Source organism: Loxodonta africana, chromosome 15 (genome assembly GCF_030014295.1).
Source record: "Loxodonta africana isolate mLoxAfr1 chromosome 15, mLoxAfr1.hap2, whole genome shotgun sequence".
Classification (NCBI taxonomy): Eukaryota; Metazoa; Chordata; class Mammalia; order Proboscidea; family Elephantidae; genus Loxodonta; species Loxodonta africana.
In genome coordinates this window covers 79,418,293-79,441,433 of record NC_087356.1, presented here as the reverse complement: position 1 = coordinate 79,441,433, position 23,141 = coordinate 79,418,293, and the positions used below count along the sequence as shown (strand labels likewise).

Here is a 23,141-nt window from a genome sequence, read left to right as displayed (position 1 = left end):
AGGCACATGGATGGGGCCCCCTACCCCATACTTTCTTCTGGCCAGAGCTGCTCTGCTTTGATCAATCTGATATTAGGGAGTTGTCAAATTTTATTTGAGAACCACTAATCTTGTCCAGTCCACTCATTTGACAAATTAGGAAACTGAAGTCCAGAGAAGACAAGTGAATTGCCCAAGTCACACAGCGCTCAAAGCCAGGTTTCAAACCCTGTACTATGACTAGGAACCAGTCCTCTGAACTCCCTGTCCGTTGCCTCCTATTTGAGGCTGATACACAGTTTTCACCGCAGTTTGCAGTCACCAGAGGACATACTCACAGACTTGCACATGGACATGTACCCACACATGCACACACACACACGTGCACACACACATGTGCACACATACACCCATGCTTAGCCTCCTTACCACAACCCAGCTCATCACTCTTGAGCTTGCAGTCCACCACCCCATCACAGCGAACTGCATGCTTGGGGCAGCTCTCGACTGGCTCCTTGTACTTGATCCCTATAGGGCCCCGCCAGAAGTAGACTGGAAAAAAAAAGAAGCAGACAGCTGGGGTGAATGCCAGTCCCAGAGAGACAAGCACTAAGTAGCCCAAGACCCTGGGGGTTCTGAGACACCGACCTGCAATCCCTCTTGGGCTCTGGGGCTCTCGTCCCCCATCTGTATGGAGAAAGAGGCTGCTCAGGAATGCTCCGGAATGCTTCAGAAAGCTCCTGCAAGCAGGGCAGCACCAGGCAGACTCGAGCAGCCAGCCATCCAGAGAGAAAGAGAGAGAGAGATGTGTCTGGAGGTGTGTACTACACTGGGAGCTCCCTTGCCCTACATGGTAGCCTCGGTGGTAGTCAGAGAAACCACCTCCTCCAGTAACCCAGAGGCTGCTTCTCAGAATCCCTCTGGCATCCCTCTTCTCTGTGCTCCAGCAAAGGGATTTCTATCTTCACAGTCACATACATGCAGCCACTGTCAGTCCCGTTGTCTTGAATACTACCATTCTTTTAGTTTCAAAGCTCCTATTCTTCTTTCTCCCTCTCCGTTGAACAAGATGCCGCCTGTATTCAGTACTTGCTCCATTACTTGTCTTTATGCCTTTAAATATCTTCCCATTCAATGACCAACTCTAGGTGGTTGATTCCCAAGTTGTGTCTAAAAGAAAACAGCTTTACAAACCATAATTGCAAATCAGCTTCATGACTTCTTTCTCTAACATCACTCTCTTTCTAAACTAGAGTCTCTGTCACCCCTACAGACTGGTGAAACCTCCCCTTGTATGGCTAAGCATGCTTAACCAGCCCCAGTTCTAACTCCTCACCCTGCCTCTTGTCCTCAACTGATTCTTCAGCCAAGACCCCCCACTTCTCCTGCTCTCAGCTACACTAAGTAAAGGTTTGAGAGTCCCTAGATTTCCCCCAGATCTCATAATAACTTCACTGGTGTCTTGGTCTTCTAGTGCTGCTATAACAGAAATACCACACATGGATGGCTTTAACAAATATAAATCTATTGTCTCACAGTCTGAATTCAGGACCCCAGCTCCAGGGGAAGGCTTTCTTTCTCTGTTGGCTCTGGGGCAAGGCCCTTGTCATCAATATTTCCCTGGTCTAGGAGCTTCTCAGTGCAGAGACCCTGGGTCCAAAGGATGTGCTTGCTCTAGACCCTGCTTTCTTGGCGGTAGGAGGTCCCTCTCCTCTCTGTTCATTTCTCTCTTTTATATTTCAAAAGTGGTTGACTCAAAATACAACCTAATGCTGTAGATTAAGTCCTGCCTCATTAACATAACTGCCTCTAATCCTGCCTCATTAACATCATAGAGGTAGGATTTACAACCTGTAGGATAATCACATCACATGACAAAATGGTGGGCAATCACACAATATTGGGAATCATGGCCACCCAAGTTGACACACATTTTTGAGGGACACTATTCAGTCTGCAACAACTGGTTCATGAGGAATAAATGAGATAATGACATAATGCCTGGCCAAAAAAAAAAAAAAAAATCACACTCTAAAAATGCTAGTTATGAAACAAAAAACATGAAAATTACTGATCGGAAAAAAATCTCTCAAGCATATTCGGTCAGTGGGGTATTCAAAGAGTCAGTGTTAGGGGATCCCAAGCCTTCCAAACCCAAATACAAATTCCTACTGATATTTTGGATTTTCCCATCCTCTCCCCCCCACACCCAGGGCACTGAGTCTCCAGGGGAACCCTCAACAGTGCCGTCTCAGAATGCTTACAAACCCAAATGTCCAGGGAGACCACTGGACAGAAAGTAGGGAGGCCCGAGCTCCAGTCCTAACCCCACCGCATGCTCTGTGACCTGCAGAAGTCAAACCACCTCCCTGGTCCTGAAAGGGGTAAAGGTCCTGGGAGGGCTAAAGATCTGCCAGATGGAACTCTCAGGGACTTGGGAAACCATGCTGAAGCCTCTGAGCCTCTGCAATGAACACAGCCCTCTACAGGTTATTTCATATGGCCCTTATTTCATATGGTTCCAAAACCAAACCCATTGCCATCAAGTCGATTCTGACTTGTGACGATCCTATAGGACAGAGTAGAACTGCGCATAGGGTTTCCAAGGAAGTAAACCTTTTTTTGTGTGTGTGTGCTTTAAGTGAAAGCTTACAAATCAAGTCAGCCTCTCATTCAAAAATTTATACACACCTTGATATATACTCCTAACTGCTTTCCCCCTAATGGGACAGTATACTCATTCCCTCTACTCTCTGTTTTCTAGTCCACTCTGCCAGTTTCTGACCCCCTCCGCCCTCCCATCTCCCCTCCAGACAGGAGATGCCAACATAGTCCCTTGTGTCTACTTGATTCAAGAAGCTCACTCCTCACAAGCATCATTTTCTATCCCATTGTCCAGACCAATCCCTGTCTGAAGAGTTGGCTTGGGAATGGTTCCTGTCCTGGGCTAACAGAAGGTCTGGGGTCCTTCTAGCCTCAGTCAGACCATTAAGTCTGGTCTTTTTAGGAGAACTTGAGGTCTGCATCCCACTGCTCTCCTGCTTCCTCAGGTGTTCTCTCTTGTGTTCCCTATCAGAGCAGTCATCGGTTGTAGCTGGGCACCATCTAGTTCTTCTGGTCTCAGGTTAATGTAGTCTCTGGTTTATGTGGCCCTTTCTGTCTCTTGGGCTCATAATTACCTTGTGTCTTTGGTGTTCTTCATTCTCCTTTGTACCAGGTGGGTAGAGACCAATTGATGCAACTTAGATGGCCGCTTGCTAGCGTTTAAGACTCCAGAAGCCACTCTCCAAAGTGGGAGGCAGAATGTTATCTTATTATTATGCCATAGATTTTATTATGCCAATTGACTTAGATATCCCCCGAAACCATGGTTCCCAAACCCCCACCCCTACTACACTGGCCTTCGAAGCATTCAGTGTATTCAGGAAACTTCTTTGCTTTTAGTTTAATCCAATTGTGCTGGCCTCTCCTGTGTTGTGTGTTCTTTCCCTTCAGCTAAAATAGTTCTTATCTACTATTTAATTAGTGAAGACCCCTCTCCCTTCATCCCTCCCTCCCTCTTCTCGTAACTGTCAAAAGATATTTTCTTCTCTGTTTAAACTATTTCTCCAGTTCTTATAATAGCGGTCTTATACAATATTTGTCCTTTTGCAACTGACTAATTTCACTCAGCATGATGCCTTCTAGATTCCTCCATGTTATGAAATGTTTCATGGATTCGTCATTGTTCTTCATCGATGCATAGTATTCCACTGTGTGAATATAGCATAATTTATATATCCATTCATCCGTTGATGGGCACCTTTGTTGCTTCTCCCTTTTTGCTATTGTAAACAGTGCTACAATAAACATAGGTGTGCATATATCTGTTCTTGTAAAGGCTCTTATTTCTCTAGGATATATTCCGAGGAGTGGGATTGCTGGATCATATGGTAGTTCTATTTCTAGCCTTTTAAGGAAGTGCCAAATCGATTTCCAAATTGGTTGTAGCATTTTACATTTCCACCAGCAGCGTGTAAGTGTTCCAGTCTCTCCACAGCCTCTCCAACATTTATTATTTTGTGTTTTTTGAATTAATGCTAGCCTTGTTGGAGTGAGATGGAATCTCATTGTGGTTTTGATTTGCATTTCTCTAATGGCTAATGATCGTGAGCATTTCCTCATGTATCTGTTCGCCACCTGAATGTCTTCTTTAGTGAAGTGTCTGTTCATATCTTTTGCCCATTTTTTAATTGGGTTATTTGTCTTTTTGTAGTTGAGTTTTTGCGCTATCATGTAGATTTTAGAGATCAGGTGCCAATCAGAAACGTCATAGCTAAAAACTTTTTCCCAGCCTGTAGGTAATCTTTTTACTCTTTTGGTGAAGTCTTTGGATGAGCATAGGTGTTTGATTTTTGGGAGCTCCCAGTTATCTAGTTTCTCTTCTGCATTGTTAGTAATGTTTCCTAGCATTGTCCCTATTTTTTCTTCTATGACCTTTATCGTTTTAGATTTTATATTTAGGTCTTTGATCCATTTTGAGTTAGTTTTTGTGCATGGTGTGAGGTATGGGTCTTATTTCATTTTTTTGCAGATGGATATCCGGTTATGCCAGCACCGTTTGTTAAAGAGACTGTCTTTTCCCCATTTAACTGACTTTGGGCCTTTGTCAAATATCAGCTGCTCATATATGGATGCATTTATGTCTGGATTCTCAATTCTGTTCCATTGGTCTGTTGTTGTACCAGCACCAGGCTGCTTTGACTACTGCGGCAGTATAATGGGTTCTAAAATCATGTAGAGTGAGGCCTCCCACTTTCTTCTTCTTTTTCAGTAATGCTTTACTCACCCGGGGCCTCTTTCCCTTCCATATGAAGTTGGTGATTTGTTTCTCTATCTCATTAAAAAATGTTGTTGGAATTTGGATCAGAATTGCATTGTATCTATAGATCGCTTTTGATAGAATAGACATTTTCACAATGTTAAGTCTTCCTATCCATGAGCAAGGTGTATTTTTCCACTTATGTAGGTCTCTTTTGGTTTCTTGCAGTAGTGTCTTGTAGATTTCTTTGTATAAGTCTTTTATGTCTCAGGTAAGATTTATTCCTAGGTATCTTATCTTCTTGGGGGCTGCTGTGAATGGTATTGATTTGGTGATTTCCTCTTCAATGTTCTTTTTGTTGGCGCAGACGAATCCAACTGATTTTTTGTATGTTTATCTTATATCCTGATCCTCTGCTGAACTCTTCTATTAGTTTCAGTAGTTTTCTTAAGGATTCTTTAGGGTTTCCTGTGTATAAGATCATGTCATCTGCAAAAAGAGATATTTTTACTTCTTCCTTGTAAATCTGGATGCCCTTTATTTCTTAATCTAGCCTAATTGCTCTGACTGGGACCTCCAGCACAATGTTGAATAAGAGTAGTGATAAAGGGCATCCTTGTCCGGTTCCCAATCTCAAGGGGAATGCTTTCAGGCTCTTTCCATTTAGGATGATGTTGACTGTTGGCTTTGTATAAATGCCTTTTATTATGTTGAGAAATTTTCCTTCTATTCTTATTTTGCTGGAAGTTTTTTTTTTTTTATCATGAATGGGTGTTGAACTTTGTCAAATGCCTATTCTGTGTCAATTGATAAAATCATATGGTTCTTGTCTTTTATTCATATGATTGATTACATTAATTGTTTTTCTAATGTTGAACCATCCCTGCATACCTGGTACGAATCCCACTTGGTCATGGTGAATTATTTTTTTGATACCAAAAAAAACCCAAACCCGTTGCCGTCAAGTCAATTCTGACTCATAGCAACCCTATAGGGCAGAGTAGAACTGCCCCATAGAGCTTCCAAGGAGTGCCTGGTGGATTCGAACTGCTGACCTTTTGGTTAGCAGCTGTAGCTCTTAACCACTACGCCACTAGGGTTTCCACATTTTTTTGATATGTTGTTGAATTCTATTGGCTAGAATTTTGTTGAAGATTTTTGCATCCAAGTTCATGAGGGATATAAGTCTGTAATTTTCTTTTTTTGTGGTATCTTTACCTGGTTTTGGTATCAGGGATATGCTGGCTTCATAGAATGAGTTTGGGAGTATTCCATCCTTTTCTATGCTCTGAAGTACCTTTAGTAGTAGCGGTGTTAATTCTTCTCTGAAAGTTTGGTAGAAATCTGCAGTAAAGCTGTCCAGGCCAGGGTTTTTTTTTTTTGTTGAGCGTTTTTTGATTACCTTTTCAATCTCTTCTTTTGTTATGGGTCTATTTAGTTGTTCTACCTCTGTTTGTGTTAGTTTAGGTAGGTAGCATGTTCCTAGGAATTCATCCATTTCTTCTAGGTTTTCAAATTTGTTAGAGTACAATTTTTCATAGTAATGTGATATGATTCTTTTAATTTCAGTTGGGTCAGTTGTAATATTGCCCATCTCATTTCTTATTTGGGTTATTTGCTTCCTCTCCTGTTTTTCTTTTGTCAATTTGGCCAATGGTTTATCAATTTTGTTAATTTTTTCAATGAACCAGCTTTTGGTCTTGTTAACTCTTTTAATTGTTTTTCTGTTTTCTATTTCATTTAGTTCTGCTATAATTTTTATTATTTCCTTTCTTCTAGTGCCTGAAGGTTTCTTTTGTTGCTCTCTTTCTATTTGTTCAAGTTGTAGGGGTAATTCTTTGATTTTGGCCCTTTCTTCCTTTTGTATGTGTGCATTTATTGATATAAATTGACCTGTGAGCACTGCTTTTGCTGTGTCCCAAAGGTTCTGATAGGCAGTGTTTTCATCCTCATTGGATTCTATGAATTTCTTTATTCCATCCTTAACACCTTCTATAACCCAGCCTTTTTTGAGCAGGGTATTGTTCAGTTTCCAAGTGCTTGATTTCTTTTCCCAGCTTTTTCTGTTATTGATTTCTACTTTTTTAGCCTTATGGTCAGAGAAGATGCTTTGTAACATTTCAATGTTTTGGACTCTGCTAAGGCTTGCTTTATGACCTAATATGTGGTCTATTCTAGAGAATGTTCCATGTGCACTAGAAAAGAAAGTATACTTGGCTGCTGTTGGGTGGAGTGTTCCGTATACGTCTATAAGGTTGAGTTGGTTTATTGCGACATTTGGATCTTCCGTGTCTTTATTGAGCTTCTTTCTGGATGTCCTGTCCTTCACTGAAAGTGGTGTGTTGAAGTCCCCTACTATTATTGTGGAGCTGTCTATCTCACTTTTCAATGCTGATAGAGTTTGTTTTATGTATCTTGCAGCCTTGTCATTGGGTGCATAAATATTTAATATGGTTATATCCTCTGGGTGTATTGTTCCTTTAATCATTACATAGTGTCCTTCCTTATCCTTTGTGGTAGATTTAACTTTAAAGTCTATTTTGTCAGAAATTAATATTGCCACTCCTGATTTTTTTTATTGTTGTTTGCTTGATATATTTTTTTCCATCCTTTGAGCTTTAGCTCGTTTGTGTCTCTAAGTCTAAGATGTGTTTCTTGTAGGCAGTATATAGACGGATCATGTTTTTTTTGTCCATTCTGCCACTCTCTGTCTCTTTATCAGTGCATTTAGACCATTAACATTCAGCATAATTATGTATAGGTATGAGTTTAGTGCTGTCATTTTGAAGTCTTTTTTGTGTGTGTTGTTGGCAGATTTATTTCCCACTTAATTTTTTGTGCTGAGTAGTTTGTCTTTATATACTGTCTTTTCCTCTTCTTCATTGTTGTTGATTTTGTTTCTGCTGAGTCCTTTTTCTTCCTATATTTGATTTTGATGAGTAGGATAGTTAGTCTCCTTTGTGGTTACCTTAATATTTACCCCTATTTTTCAAAGTTTAAACCTAACTTTTATATCTTTGTATTACCTTGTATTCCTCTCCATATGAAAGATCTATGACTACGTTTCTTAGTCCCTCTTTATTATTTTAATGTTGTCTTCTTTTACATAATGACATCGCTGTTTCCCTGTTTTGAGTGTTTTTTTATTTTGGTTTATTTTTGTGATTTCCCTATCGGAGTTGACATCTGATTGCTCTGTCCAGTGTTCTAGTCTTGGGTTGATACCTGGTATTATTGATTTTTTAACCAAAGAACTCCCTTTAGTATTTCTTGTAGTTTTGGTTTGGTTTTTTACGAATTCCCTAAACTTCTGTTTATCTAGAAATGTCCTAATTTCAACTTCATATTTGAGAGACAGTTTTGCCGGGTGTATTATTCTTGGCTAGCAATTTTTTCCTTCAGGGCTTCATGTAAGTCATCCCATTGCCTTCCTGCCTGCATGGTTTCTGCCAAGTAGTCTGAGTTTATCCTTAATGGCTCTCCTTTGTAGGTGACTTTTCATTTATCCCTAGCTGCTCTTAAAATTCTCTCTTTATCTTTGGTTTTGGCAAGTTTGATTATAATATGTCTTAGTAACTTTCTTTTAAAATCTATCTTATGTGGAGTTTGATGAGCATCTTGGATGGATATTTTCTCATCTTTCATGATATCAGGGAAATTTTCTGCCAACAAATCTTCAACAATTCTCTCTGTATTTTCTGCTATCCCTCCCTGTTCTGGTACTCCAGTCACTCATAGGTTATTTCTCTTGATAGAGTCACACATGATACTTTAGGTTTCTTCATTTTTTTTTTAATTATTTTATATAATTTTTCTTCAAATATATTGTTGCCAAGTGCTTTATCTTCCAGGCCACCAATTCTGCCTTCCACTTGCTCAATTCTGCTCCTCTGACTTTCTATTGAGTTATCTAATTCTGTAATTTTATTGTTAATCTTCCGAATTTCTGATCATTATCTCTGTATGGATTCTTGCACCTTATTAAACTTTTCATTATGTTCTTGAATAGCCATTTTAATTTCCTCAGCTGTTTTATTTGTGTGTTCCTATGCTTGTTCTGCATATTGTCTGATCTCCTTCCTGATGTCTTGAAGAATTCTGTATATTAATCTTTTGAATTCTGCTTCCAGTAATTCCAGGAAGTCACCTTCATCTAGAAGACCCTTTGATTCTCTGTTTTAAGAGCTTGTTGAAGCGATCATGGTCTGCTTCTTTGTGTGGCTTGAGACTGACTGTTGTCTCTGAGCCATCTACAAGATATTGTATTAGTTTATTTCATGTTTGCTTACTGTATCCTAGTTTCTTGCTTTGTTTTGTTTTTATATGCCCAAATGTGTTGCTTGAGGGAGCTAGCTTGATTATTTTCACCTTTGGAGCTCTGATGTCCTGTCACCAGATGGCTAGAGCTGTTATCAGGTATTTGAGCTTATGAGTCCATTCACTTTTCTTGTGTGGATTCAGCTCAGGTGTCTAGGTAGCTGGCCATCAAGTATTTGGTACAGGCTCTGTCCTACAGTCTTAGAGGGGCAGGTGTGTTTGGTGTTGGTACCAGTATCTGGTGCAGTAGGGGGTCACACTCTGACCAGGGCAGGGGGCTGAGAACCGTCACCTGAGTGTCTCTAAGGAAAGCGTGTCCCTGTTCTCTACAGCATATAGGTGGGTGGGTTCTGCAGACAGACCACGGGCACCCAACGCTTTTGATTGTAATGACTGGGAGGTACCAGTTATCATTGGATCCCTGTCGTGGGTGGCTGGGTGACCTAAGTGGAGCCACCAGTCCTTAGGCCCCTGATGTGGGTAGGTGAGGATCCTGTTTAGTAGGCAAAGCCAGATCAGGTATCAAACACCCACCTCTCCACCGTACAGCTTAAACAGATGCAGTTTGCCAGCAAGGGCCTATTCACCTGAAATAGGCCCACACAGTTCCATGCAGGGGGAAAAGGCATTCAAAGTCCATGGACTGTTTGTGCCTAGACAGGAGCCACTTCTGTCCTGAGCTCCCCAGGTTAGTAGAGCTGGCAGATTATCTTATCCCCTGTTATGAATTTATTCCTTCTCCAAGTCTGGGAGCATGGCTCAGGGCACTCAAATGGGCCTATCTAAGGCCCAGGGAAATGAACAGCCACTGAAGCTGGATTGGAGGCCGGGGGCAAGGTAAAATATATGCAAATATTTAGCTTTTGCTGAGAGTGCCGTTATTCTGTGGTTCCAGAGGTATGACTAGGCTGTGCAGCTGGCTGCTTCTCCCTGAGGAAACTGCGGCTGAAAACTACCACTAGCCAGCTGCTGCCGCTCCTGGGAATGGTGCCTGAGGGATCCCAGAGATTCAGGTCTGGCAACTCCTCTTGGCTTCTGAACCATCTCTTTCTCTCCCTGCTGCTCAGTCTGTTTTCTGACTTTGCCTTTGATGTCCAGGGCTCCTAGCTTGTCATAAATATAATGGTTTCACTTGATTTTGGGGATCTTTGTGGTAAGAGGGCTTGCCAGAAGCATCTGGCTATTCCGCCATCTTGCCCCCACCTCTGCCTGTAAATCTTTACAGAAGCAGACTGCCACATCTTTTTCCCACTGAGAGGCTGGTGGCTTTGAAACACCGACCTTTTGGTTAGCAGCCGATGGCATAACCCACTGCAGCACTAGGGCTTCTTTTCACATGGTTAGATGGTAGAATTCTCCGCTTCCATGCAGGAGACTCAGGTTTGACTCCCAGCCAATACACTTCATGTGCAGCCACCACCGTCTGCCAGTGGAGGCTTGTGTGTTGTTATGATGCTGAACAGGTTTTGGCAGAGCTTCCAGACTAAGATGGACTAGGAAGAAAGGGCTGGAGATCTACTTCCAAAAATCAGCCAATGAAGCCCTATGGGTTACAATGGTCTGATCCACAACTGATTATGGGGTTGTGCACGAGGTCGTTATGAGTTTGGGGTCAACTTGAAGGTCACTACCAAAAGGAATAACACCTGTAAACAGAAGAGTCTACCTTTAAGCCAACCTAGAGGTGGACCTATTCTGCACCCATTTACACTTTCCTTCCCATCACACTAAGGGAGGTGCTCCTCCTCCTGCCCAGGGCCAATCTCACCTTTTGTCTGGTCAGTGCACTGCCTGAGGGTTCCCCTGGAGCACGGTGCCCTGTGGTGGAGAAGGGATGCCAAGCAGGGCAGCGAGTCCAGGCAGGAGGGTCCGTTTGACAGTGACACTACAGCAACCTCACGAGGCAGGTGGAGAAACTGAAGCTTGGGAAGTGAGTTAACTGGACAGAGTCGCACAGCCGGTGAGTGGCAGAGCCAGATGCTATGGCAGGTCTGTCTGGTACGAAAACCATACCCTTCACCAGCACACAACTCCTCCTGCACAAGCCCCTTCCTCAAACAGCCCTGCAAGCCGCAGCTTTCAGTATGCTACCCTGCTCTGCACCACGCCATGCTGTCTCCTTATTAGACTTCTCGCCCCTCAGCCTGGCATGTAAACCTCTCTACAACATGGGCCAGCCGTACTCAACCAAAGGGAGAACGCCATGCTCCCAAGTGCATATCCTCCTCTCTGGTTAAGCAGGTCCCTTCCCTCTCCTTCAGGCCCACCTTGCTTACCTGCTCATCCCCTTCAGATGCCCATACCAGGTCTTAACTGCTCTTCTGTCTTCCAGGTCCTCATCTGGCCCCACGGCTGTCACAAGATACCACCTTTAACCACCGCCCATGCCATTTCATCTCTTCCTGACTGTCACACTTATATCCATGTGGCCTTAATTATTTCCAGCTCTGTGCCCCAGGAGAATGTAACCTCACCAAGGACAGGGCAGTGAGATATACGTTTCCCTTCTGTTCCCTCCTAAGATTTCCCACTGTGCTGACTCATCATGGACTCCCAGGCAGAGACCCCTGGGATGGGTCCTGGGAATATTTTCCACAGATGGAGGTGGAGGGCATTAAGGGTGTCCGTGAACACTTTATCCCATGCACAGAGTATCCCTGACAGAATTTTTTCCTATCAGTATTTCTAATGTGTGTGTGTTTTAAAATAACTAGCCTTTTTAGAGTGGGATTTTGTACCAGGCATGCACATTATTTAATTTATCCCTTTTAACCCTGGGAAGTGAGTGTGAGATCTTATTGAATGAATGAGTTAATTTACTCCTTTTTTTTTTATATAGATGCAGACCCTGAGCTCAGCGTGGCTAAATAACTTGCCCAAGTAAGTAGCACAGTAAGTAACACAGATGGGAGCCAAACCTAGGTTTCTGACTTCCCACACTCTTAACTCTGCCACCTCTAAGGTGTCTAGAGACGCCTGGCTCAAGGTCACCTGCAGGGGTGTCTGTCTGAGGATACGGTAGCTGGGTGAGTGTTGCCTGCCCCCCAGCCAGGGAGAGCCCAGAACCCGCTGTGCCCCGCTCTGTCACACTCACAGAGCAGGATGAGCGACACCACAAGGGCGATGAGGAGGAGGATGCACCCGATGAGCGGCAGCCGCTTCAGGCCCTCCTGCCAGGTGAACTTGGGCAAGCCGAGACCTGGATATACAAAGGGGAAAGTGAGGCTGGTGGGGAGGAGCTTGGCGTGGAGGAGGCAGGAAAAGGAAACAGGGCTAGCCCATGCGGGCCCCCCGTGAGGACCTCTCCATCGCATAATATGGCACCACTGCCCGCATGCTTCCAACCAAAAAAAAAAAAAAAAACCCCAAACCCTTTGCCATCAACTGGATTCCTACTTATGGTAACGTGTTACAGAATAGAACTGCTCCATAGTGGTTTTTTGACTGTACTCTTAACAGAAGCAAATCGTCAGACCTTTTCTTCTTCAGTACCCCTGGGTGGGTTTGAACCACCAGGCTTTAGGTTAGGAGGCAAGCGCAAATCCTTTGTGCCACTCAAGCACCTCTTGCTACCAACAGCTCCCTTTTATTGAGCTGCTACTATGGGCCAGCCAGGCCTCTGCATGTGCTATCTTCTTAGATGTTCACATCAACCTTGTGAGCTGGGTATTATGACTCCCATTTTATAGACGGGGAAACTGAGGTTTGTGGAAGTTAAATTAACTTGTCTGAAGTTATCAGGCTAGTGAGTGGCAGAGCAGGAATTTCAACGCAGGAGTGTCTGTTCCCAAAGCCCCACGTGAGAGAGCAAAAATGGTCACAAGGATGGCTGTGGAGGGGGACCCCAAACCTGGCATGCTCCTCCAAAGCCAGATAATATCCAAGCCCTAAGCTTGTTTGAATTGTGGTGATGGAGGGGTCTTTAGATGCCTGGGATTGGAAGAGGGCAGAATTAGGATGGGCAGAAATATTGCCTCATTAAGGGCGGAACCATGCCTTGAGGCCCATTTGACATCTTCATAGTAGCTGAATCACACAGAAGTGATCAGGATCTCTCCCTTTCCTCCTCCACCCACAGATGGACCCTCTGATCATGAACTTGCTCCAGCTTCCCGGGAAGACTCACAGGGAAGCCCAAGGAAAGGACCCAGGTCTCTAACCAGGAGTTCTTGCCCTTGAAATCAGAACTTTGGATGCAGCCTACAAAGTTACACACTGCTTTGCCAGTCCCTATTTCTTGGCCTGAACCCCCTCTGCCGCCAAACTTCTACCGTCTTAGATTTTCATGTAAGGGTCCCTTCCTGCTCCCATCTCCTCAGGCTCCTCACTGCCCATCCCTAGATCCCTGCACATCATTATCCAGATGGTATGAGGGGCAGAGCATGCCAACTCCAAGATATCCTCCTTGCCCATGGACTGTTCGTGTTCCTCTTGCCCTCCCTGCAGTATCGCCTTTACCTGAGCTCTCCACGGTGACCCTGGTGGCTGGCGGTGACCTGGCAGGAGACGCCCGGGCAGGTACTGCCTCCACTGGTGTTGCTCTAACAAGATACACTCTGGTTGGAGAGACTGTCATGGAGGCCGATCTGCCAGATGATGACCTGCCAGACGATGACCTGGAAGGTGATGTCCGGGCTGGGGACACCCTGGCTGGGGACACCCGGGCCGGGGACACCCGAGCTGAAGTCGTCCTTGCTGGGGAAGCATTCTGAAAGCAAAGTGAAGGGCATCTCTTAGGTGGCTCCCCTGCCAACCCAGCTCAACTGTCAGCCCTACTGAGCTAGCAGATAAATGCTCTGGGGCAAGCGGCTAGGGGTGAGCAAAGCCACCTGGACAAGAAGAAGTGTCCAAGGATAGGGTGAAAGTCAAGAAAGCTTGCTGCTCCGCAGCAGCCCTAAAGTTTCCCACTCACAAGGACCCACAGAGGGGGCAGCAGTCTCAGAGGGCAAAAGGCCATCTGCCTGGAGCTGGGGGCGCCTGCTTCAAATACACTTCTCGGTTGTTGTTTTTGTTAGGTGCTGTCAAGTTAGTTCCGACTCATAGCGACCCTACGTACAACAGAATGAAACACTGCCCGGTCCTGCGCCATCCTCGCAATCGTTATGCTTGAGCCCATTGTTGCAGCCACTGTGTCAACCCATCTTCTTGAGGGTCTTCCCCTTTTTTTGCTGACCCTTTACTTTTCCAAGCAAAATGTCCTCCTCCAAGGACTGACTCCTCCTGAAAACATGTCCGAAGTAATCGAAACGGTCTCACCAACCTTGCTTCTCTGTTGTTTTTATATGCTGTTGAGTTGGTTGCGACTCCTAGCGGCCCTATAGGGAGGGTCAAAGAAGGGCTGTGGAAGAGAAGCTAGATAACTGGGAGCTCCTAAAAATCAAACGCCTATCCTCATCCAAAGACTTCACCAAAAGAGCAAAAAGATTACCTACAGACTGGGAAGGTTTTTGGCTATGACAATTCCAAACAGCAGCTGATCTCTAAACTCTACATGATACTGCAAAAACTCAACAACAAAAAGATGAATAATCCAATTGAAAAATGGGCAAAGGATATGAATAGGCACTTCACTAAAGCAGACATTCAGGCGGTGAACATACAGGAGGAAATGCTCACAATCATTAGCCATTAGAGAAATGCAAATCAAAACTACAATGAGATACCATCTCACCCCAACAAGGCAGGCATTAATCCAAAAAACACAATAAATGTTGGAGAGGTTGTGGAGAGACTGGAACACTTATACACCGCTGGTGGGAATGTAAAATGGTATAACCACTTTGGAAACCGATTTGGCACTTCCTTAAAAAGCTAAAAATAGAACTACCATACAATCTAGCAATTCTACTCCTTGGAATATATCCTAGAGAAATAAGAGCCTTCACACAAACAGATATATGCATACCATGTTCATTGCAGCACTGTTTACAATAGCAAAAAGATAGAAGCAACCAAAGTGCCCATCAACGGATGAATGGATAAATAAATTATGGTATAGTCATATAATGGAATACTATGCAATGATTAAGAGCAACAATGAATCCTTGAAACACGTCATAATATAGAGGAATCTGGAAGGCATTATGCTGAGTGAAATTAGTCAGTTGCAAAAGGACAAATATTGTATGAGGCCACTATTATAAGAACTCAACAAAAAGTTTAAACACAGAAAAAAATATTCTTTGACGGTTATGAGGCTGGGGAGGAAGGGTATTCATTAATTAGATAGTAGACAAGAACTGTTTTAGGTGAAGGGAAAAGCAACACACAATACAGGAGAGGTCAGGACAACTGGACTAAACCAAACGCAAAGAAGTTTCCCGGACACAACTGAATGTTTCAAAGGCCAGAGTAGCAGGGACAGGAGTTTGGGGACCATGGTTTCAGGGGACATCTAGGTCAATTGGCATAAAAAAAAAAAAGGTATTAAGAAAACATTCTGCATCCTACTTTGGTGAGTGACGTCAGGGGTCTTAAATGCTAGCAAGCGACCATCTAAGATGCATCAATTGGTCTCAACCCATCTGGAACAAAGGAGAATGGAGAACACCAAAGACATAAAGTAAAGATGAACCCAGGAGACAGAAAGGGCCACATAAACCAGAAACTATATCAGCCTGAGGCTGAAAGAACTAGATGGTGCCTGGCTACCACCGATGACTGCCCTGACAGGGAACACAATAGAAAATCCCTGATGGAGCAGGAGAACACTGGGATGCAGATCTCAAATTCTAGTAAAAAGACCAGGCTTAATGGTCTGACCAAGACTGGAGGGGCCCCGGAGGTCATGGTCCCTGGATCCTTTGTTAGGTCAAGGCTGGAACCATTCCTGAAGTCAACTCTTCAGACGGATTGGACTGGACTATAACACAGAAAATGATACTGGTGAGGAGTGAGCTTCTTAGCTCAAGTAGACACATGAGGCTGTGTGGGCATCTCCTGTCTGGAGGCGAGATGAGAAGGTAGAGGGGAAGAGAAGCTGGTTGAATGGTCACGGGGAATTCAGGGTGGAGAGGAGGAGTGTGCTGTCTCATTAGGGGAAGAGCAGCTAGGAGCACATAGCAAGGTGTGTATAAGTTTTTGTATGAGAGAATGACTTGATCTGTAAACTTTCACTTAAAGCACAATAAATAAAAAAAAAAGAAGGGCTGAGGGCCGCACTCTCTCTCTGACCCTCATATCCAGGAAGTAACCACCCCTTCAGCCCTCTTCATTTTCACACCATATCCCTCCTCTATTAATTTGTGTGTTAGAATGCAGATTAAAAACACCACTCTTAATATGAGCTGTTGTCAAAAACCTGAAAAGCACTGCTTAAGAAAAGCCTTCGCATTGGCCGCACAACTCTGACTGTACTGGAAACCGTTGAATTATACAGTATATGAATTATATCTGAATACAGCTGGCTTTTTAAAAAGAATGTATGTATATTTGAAAAATACAGTATCATTTTCACTATACACATAAAAATAAAAGCTGACAATGTGACAGAAATATTTTTAAAAAAAGGAAAGCCCTCACCTGCCTTGCTTGGGCCCTGCTGCCCTCAGTAATGCCAGCGTATTCTCTCCCCCTTCCCGCCCACATGCACACGTGCACACATACATGCACACACAGACACACACATCAGAGAAGCTGGAGGAACAAGATACAAGAGCAGAAGGTAGGCTAGGGTACAACTCCACCACTCTGGGACAAGAGCTTTAAGCTTGCCCAGCTGTAGGCTGAGTGATATATTCATTTGGAATGAGTTGGCACTTGAATTTACAGTTTTAAGGGGCCTAACATACATGCTCTAAATGCTTTATCTGTGTTTACTCACTTAATTCGTGAAACAACTCCTGAGGTAGAAATGATTATTATCTCCACTTTGGACAGGGGAAACAGAGGCAGAGAGGTTAGATAATTCAGTCAAGTTGTCACAGCTAGAAAGTAGCAGAGGCAGGATTCGAACCCATGAAGTCAGCCTCCAGTGTCCATGCTCTTAACTCCTAGGCTTTGTCGACTCCCTGAGAAGGAAGCATAAGTTAATGGAGTGGCTGGCCACGATAGCCTACCAATGACTACCAGTCCCATTGCTTTCCCTGGAGAACTTGGGGCCTTTAAGACAAAAACCCGAACCCATTGCCATCAAGTTGATTCCAACTCATAGCGACTGTATAGGACAGAGCAGAACTGCCCCATAGGGTTTCCAGAGAGCAGCTGGGGGATTTGAACGCTGACTTTGGGTTAGCAGCCAATAGCTTCACTACTGCACCACCTCTGGGGTGCTTTAAATCTGGGAGAGGGAGCCGGTGAGGTCAGGGGCAGCGTGGAGTGCTTGGGTGTTCTCTACTTTCTGCCCAGCCCTGGTCTACAGCACCCCCGGTCCCTGTCATTGCACTGGGCGTCGTCTCACCTTGCTCTCACCCCACCCCTCTGACCTCCCTCACACAGTCTGTGCCTCCTAAGTGCCCTCCTAGAATCCCCAGAGCAGGGAGGGTACTGGGAACTACCTGGCCCGTGGGCCGCATATGACCCTCGTTACAGTATCTGCTGGAGACTGATTGGCTGCTCAGAAGGGCAGGTCTCACTGGGAAGCTGCATAAATGGCAGAGAAAGCAAGCCTTAGGGACTGGGGTACAGAGGTGCTAGGGGATGGGGGGGTCCCTGCAGGGCTGTGTGAAGGAGACAGAAGGCTCCGGACCTCCAGGCACCTCTGTTTTCATTGCTCACCTCCCACCGTGCTTAAAAACATTTCACATTACACCAAAAAAAAAAAAAAAAAAAAAACACCAAGCCAACCAATTAATAGAAGGCCCTCCCCATTAGAACATCTGGCTCAACTGAGCACCACAATTCCTTCAAGTAGGACTTTTTGTTTTTGTTTTTTATTCCCTGCTCCCCTGGGAATTGGTTTGGTTACGTCATCATTTTTGGAGGGCTATGCGAAACCCCGGCGGCGTAGTAGTTAAGTGCTAAAGCTGCTAACCAAAAGCTTGGCAGTTCAAATCCACCAGGCGTTCCTTGGAAACTCTATAGGGCAGTTGTACTCTGTCCCATAGGGTCGCTATGAGTTGGAATCCACTCGACAGCAATGGGTTGGATGATCTTCTGGGGGGCATGAAGTTAAGGAGAAACCCTGGATCCCTGACCACACTTGGCTTGCCAGAGGCAGGAGCCCGGAGAGGCTGCGCCAGGTTAACTAACAGATGTGGGTAAGTGCGCAGGAGCTCTGGTGCCCCAGCTGGCTGAGCAGGGCCTCACACGTGTGTTTAGGGACCTGAAGGGCAGCTGCTGCTTCTGCTGCTCCAGCTAAACCAGAGCAGGGTTTCCCAGCAGGCTTCCCTCCATCCCTCCTGGCTAGAGATGACGAACAAAATGAAACAGTCGCTGTTGAGTCAACCCTGCCTCGTGGCCACCCTGTGTGTGTCAGAGTAAAAGTGTGCCTCACAGGGTTTTCTGTGGCTGATTTTCCGGAAGTAGGTCACCAGACTTTTCTTCTGAGGCATCTGTGGGTGGACTCAAACCTTCAATCTTCCGGTTAACAGCCAAGCATGTTGACTATTTGCACTACCCAGGGGCTCTGGCTAGAGACCAGACGTCCATAAAATGAAGACAAATGAGCCCCTGGAAGCTTAAAGTGGAACAGGATTAGAGAATGTACCAGTTAACAGCACTGGCTTCAGAGTCAAACAGTCCTGGATCCCAACTCCGGGTCTTTCATTTAGTAGTTGTGCGACCTTGGGTAAGCCCCTTAGCCTTCCTGAGTCTTATTCTTAATCTGCAAAAGGGGACTAATAATCTGAGGATTAAGTGAGGTAAAATAGGAAGGCTCTTGCCAGGGCCTGGCACCCAGCAGTTGCTCAGGAAATGGGCGTTCCTTCACTCCTCTCCCTGCTTCCTCTCCCCCTCCTCCCTTACACAGATCACAACCAAGCTGAGATTTAACAGCCATGGGGCATGACTGATGGGGCTGAAAGATGGCACAAATCCATTTCAGGGAGAAAAAAAAGGGTGCTGGACAAAGGCCAGCCTAAGGTCCTTCAATGAAGGGACAAGCCCAGGCCCTGAAAGGCCCTGTACATCCCACCAGTGGTGGCCTGAGCCTTGGCAGCTGCTGGGCCCCTGGCGTAGTGGCACCTCGACTGGTCTGCCAGGTCTCCCTCCCCGTTATGCTCTCATTGTATGTCTTCGCCAACTTCAGGGAGAACTGCCATAATTGAGCCCAATAAAATGCTAGTAGCTCACTTACGTTAACGGCACTTCAGAGTTTTCAATAAAAACCATCACAGCTGCCGCCTCATGCGCTCCTTGCTACATCCTTGGATTGATATTTTTACCAGCCCATTTTACAGACAAGCAAGTCGAGGTTCAAAGCTCAGATTGCCCAGAATCGCATCAAGATACAACTCCAAGTGGTCTGTGTCTGAGTCCCCCGCCCTTCTGAAGTCAGAAGCAAGAGGCCCCTGGTGCAGCCTTCTCCCTGAAACGTGTACAGGACACTCATCTTGCATTTGTGACCTGGACTAAGCACTGGGACCCGGGGCCTGGCAGGCTTGAAGCCTGGGGTGGGGCCAGTGAGTTCCTTCAGGGATCTTGGGCTTGCGGTACTTTTCAGTGTGAGCCACGTGCTGGGCCGGTGGCCTGCCAGGGCTGGGAAGTCTCGTGGGCTGCAGCAGCAGGGCACCACCATCCAGTACTTAGAGTTAGAGAGACCTCGCTTCAAATCCAGCTCTGCCTCTAAACCAGCTGTGTGCCCCTGATCAAGCGCTTAACCTCTTATTAGGTAGAGCTGATGACCCTGCTTCATAGCATCCTTGGGTAGATATACAGGTCAGGTGCCTGCTGGCACACAGCAAAGACTTGGTTCACTTTAGCTGTGTGATCATGATTTTCTGTAAAGAGTGCTGGGCTTGAAATAGAAAGGCCTGTGTTCGAATGCGGCTGCACGCATTCCTAACTGGGTTACCTTGGGCAAGTAACTTACCACCTCGGTCTGCTTCTACATGTGTAAAATGGGGCTAACTTTAGCTCCTTCCCCCAAATAAATGGGGGACATACACGAGAGAGCTTGGTCGATAGGTGTGTGTCAAACCATAGCAGATAGGCCACTAGGCACCCTGCTGGGGGGAGGGGGCAGTGGTTGTTCAGTGATAGAATTCTCACTCTCCATGCAGGAAACGCGGGTTCAATTCCCAGCCGCCACCTGTCTGTCCGTGGAGGCTTGCATGTTGTTATGTTGCTGAATGGTTTTCAGTGGAGCTTCCAGACTAAGACAGATTAAGAAGAAAAGTGTGGTGATCTACTTCCAAAAAATCGGCCAGTGAAAACCCTATGGATCAGAACAGCCTGATCCACAATCAACCATGGGGATAGTGCAGGACTGGGAAGCATTTTGTTCCATCGTGCATGGGGTCGCCATGAGTCAGGGGCTGACTCAATTGCAGCTAACAACACCAGGCACTCTACTTGATCCCGTTTCAACCTCTTCACAGCTCTTTGCAGGTGGTATTGTCAATCCCATTTTATAGATACTGAAACTGAGGCTGAAGGTGGTTAAGTACCATGCCCAAATTCAAATTCACACATAAGTAAGCGATAGAGCTTGGATTCTAATCAGGCGAACAGTGTCCTGAATGTCCCCAGTAACTTCTTTCAGTTCTCCAGGGCTTATGATTCTCAAAGAGCTTTTAAACCCATTATTTCATCTGATTCTGCTGGTCAGGAAGCTGGTCAGGAATTATTACACATGAGGAAACGGGCTCAGAGGGACTAAGCAGCAGGCCTAAAACCACATAAACTTCTTGGTGGTCTTGTAGAGACTCTAACGCAAGCCTTCTAATTCCCCGTCAAGGGCTCAGGCTGTCTCCACCTGGATGGGATCTGTGATCCTGCCCTGTTGCCCCACTGTGAAGGACAGACACAGAGGGGCCGGGCTGAAGAGGTCTGAGAGGCACCCTAGGCAGGCGGAGGCTCAAAGGAAATGGGCAGGAAGACTTGAGAGGTGGGGTCGTGAGACCGGAGCAGTGCAGCGGTGGGAGGCAGTCGGAGCCAAGACAGCGCTGGTGGTGGGCAAGGGACAGAGGTGTAGAGACCTTCTGAGCGCTTCCTCATCCCTCCCCAGGGGTTTGCTTCAGCCAGCAGGCAGGTCTCAACGTGCCCACCCACAGCATCAGGTGGCAGGAAATGGGGACAGGGTCTCTGGGGGTAAGCTTTAGGGTCCAGGCAGGAGGCCTTCCTGGGCCCCTCTTCTCTGAATCTGGGGGAAGGTGACACTAAAGATGTGCACAGTGTGGTCGTGCCCTGGTCTCAGTCCCCAGGGAACCAGTAAAAGGAGGGAAAAATAGCCCCCAGCCAGACCTTTTAAAATGTTGAGTCTGAGCCTCAGTAGCCCAACATAAAGTCTTCCTAGTGTCGAAAAGTGTGAGGAGTGAGCGTGGAGGGGAAGCTGAGGGTGGAGGTTATAGGGCAGCGTCCAGAAGAGGGCTGGAGACCCTGTGTCCAGGGATTGTACAGTTCTGGTCTTTAGACAGCAGACACCGCAGTAGTCCGAGCCGGTGGGAGGCAGGTACAGAGTGGACCGCCCTCAGACCAGGGAAAGAGGAGAGTCCTGGAACCCTAAGACCTGAACGAGAACTGCCCATGTGAGGGACTCTGAGGCCCAGCAGGGACACCAGGGTGGAAGGGCAGCTCCAAGACCAGAGGAAAGCCCTATCCAGAGTAAACTATCAACTCCATCTCCCTGACTCTGCCCTAACCCAAACCATCGCAGAAGGCTAAGGAGAGGTCCCATTTTCAGGGACCACCAGAATAGAAGATTCCACAGCCATTATTTGCCCGTTACACAGCCTGCTACCATAGCCTGTTGGAAGTTCTTGCTGATGTCTAACCTGCTACAGCACTAACTCTTTTCCTTTCCTCAGTTCTTGGAGGGCAATTGCTCAGGCTCTGGCTTCCGCCTGAGCAGTTGAGTTTGGTCCTTGTACCTGAAGTGGGGAAGGCGGAAGGGAGGAGACTTCTTGCCCAAGGGGCAGAGCCAGGATCAGAACACAGGCCTTCCAACTCCTGGGCTTTGCCAGTAAGCAGAAGACCCAGGAATGCAACTCAGATGACCAACTCCTGGGCCAGGGCCCAGCCTCTCAATAACCTGTTTGCAGACCAGAGGCTCCTCAGCCTGCCTGGGGCAGGTGAGTAGGGCAGAGCCAGGGAAGCATGGGTGACTCAGGGCATTTCCTGAGCCTCGTCTTGCCAAGCATTCTTTCTTGGCCCTGCTTCTTCTCCCACCCACCCTTGGTCTCTGGGTCATTCCCCGAGATAACATACCAGTGAGCCCTCACCATGCCACCCCAGCTGTCACTGCTGCCACCTCAGTCTGCCTCTGAAGCTCCTAGGAGACCCCATTTGAAGCTTGTCCAGCCCCCTGCAGACGAGCTGGGGCAGGAGGCAGCATGGCTGGAAGGCAGGCAACGCAGGCATCACAGGAAGGGCAGTGAGAAATGGGCCAGAGAGAGAGCTGAGAGGAAGAGCCTCTGGCTCTGGGGCTCTTTCCAAGCACTTCACCAGGTGGGACCAATAAGGATTACTATTCCCGTTTTACAGACAAGGAAGTGGAGGCCCAAAACGTTTGTGTGCTTTGCCCAGAGTCACTCAGGTACATCTTATAGTAGAACAGGGAGCAAACCCCAAGGCCCCGTGCTCCCAGCCCAGTGCTCTCGGTAACATAGCTTCGAGGGGTGGATTCCCCCACTCTACCCCAGTGTGAATGGGGCATTTTTATGGCTCTCTGTTGCCCCTCGGGCCCTTATCTGGTGGGAGATGGGAGATTTAACAGCCCTTGAGTATGCCCTGCCCCTAGCCTCTCCTGGGGGCCCAGTCAGGGACCTGGGGGAGAAAAGGGGACCCCTCTTTATTCCAGGTGATGTCATCACGGCTCATGGGTTGCTTCCATCTCAGTGATTGTGTGGCTGTTGCCATCAACTGAGGCCTGGGCTTTGCATAGTGACAATTTTTCAGCCACAGGAAGTAGCCTAAACTCCGGGAACTATGCACTGGGGGTCATTTA

General features: G+C 46.2%; 1 protein-coding gene across 1 annotated transcript in view; it reads right to left on the bottom strand.

Annotated features, from left to right (window-relative positions):
* Window positions 1-23,141, bottom strand: part of TMPRSS13 (transmembrane serine protease 13) — a gene marked incomplete at its 5' end in the record, with an annotated part of 111,150 nt that overhangs the window by 21,936 nt on the left and 66,073 nt on the right. Inside the window, 3 exons of the mRNA XM_023558150.2 lie at window positions 409-531; window positions 12,192-12,296; window positions 13,556-13,805. Coding sequence (XP_023413918.2) covers window positions 409-531; window positions 12,192-12,296; window positions 13,556-13,805 — 478 coding nt within the window. The remainder of the gene's footprint in view (window positions 1-408; window positions 532-12,191; window positions 12,297-13,555; window positions 13,806-23,141) is intronic.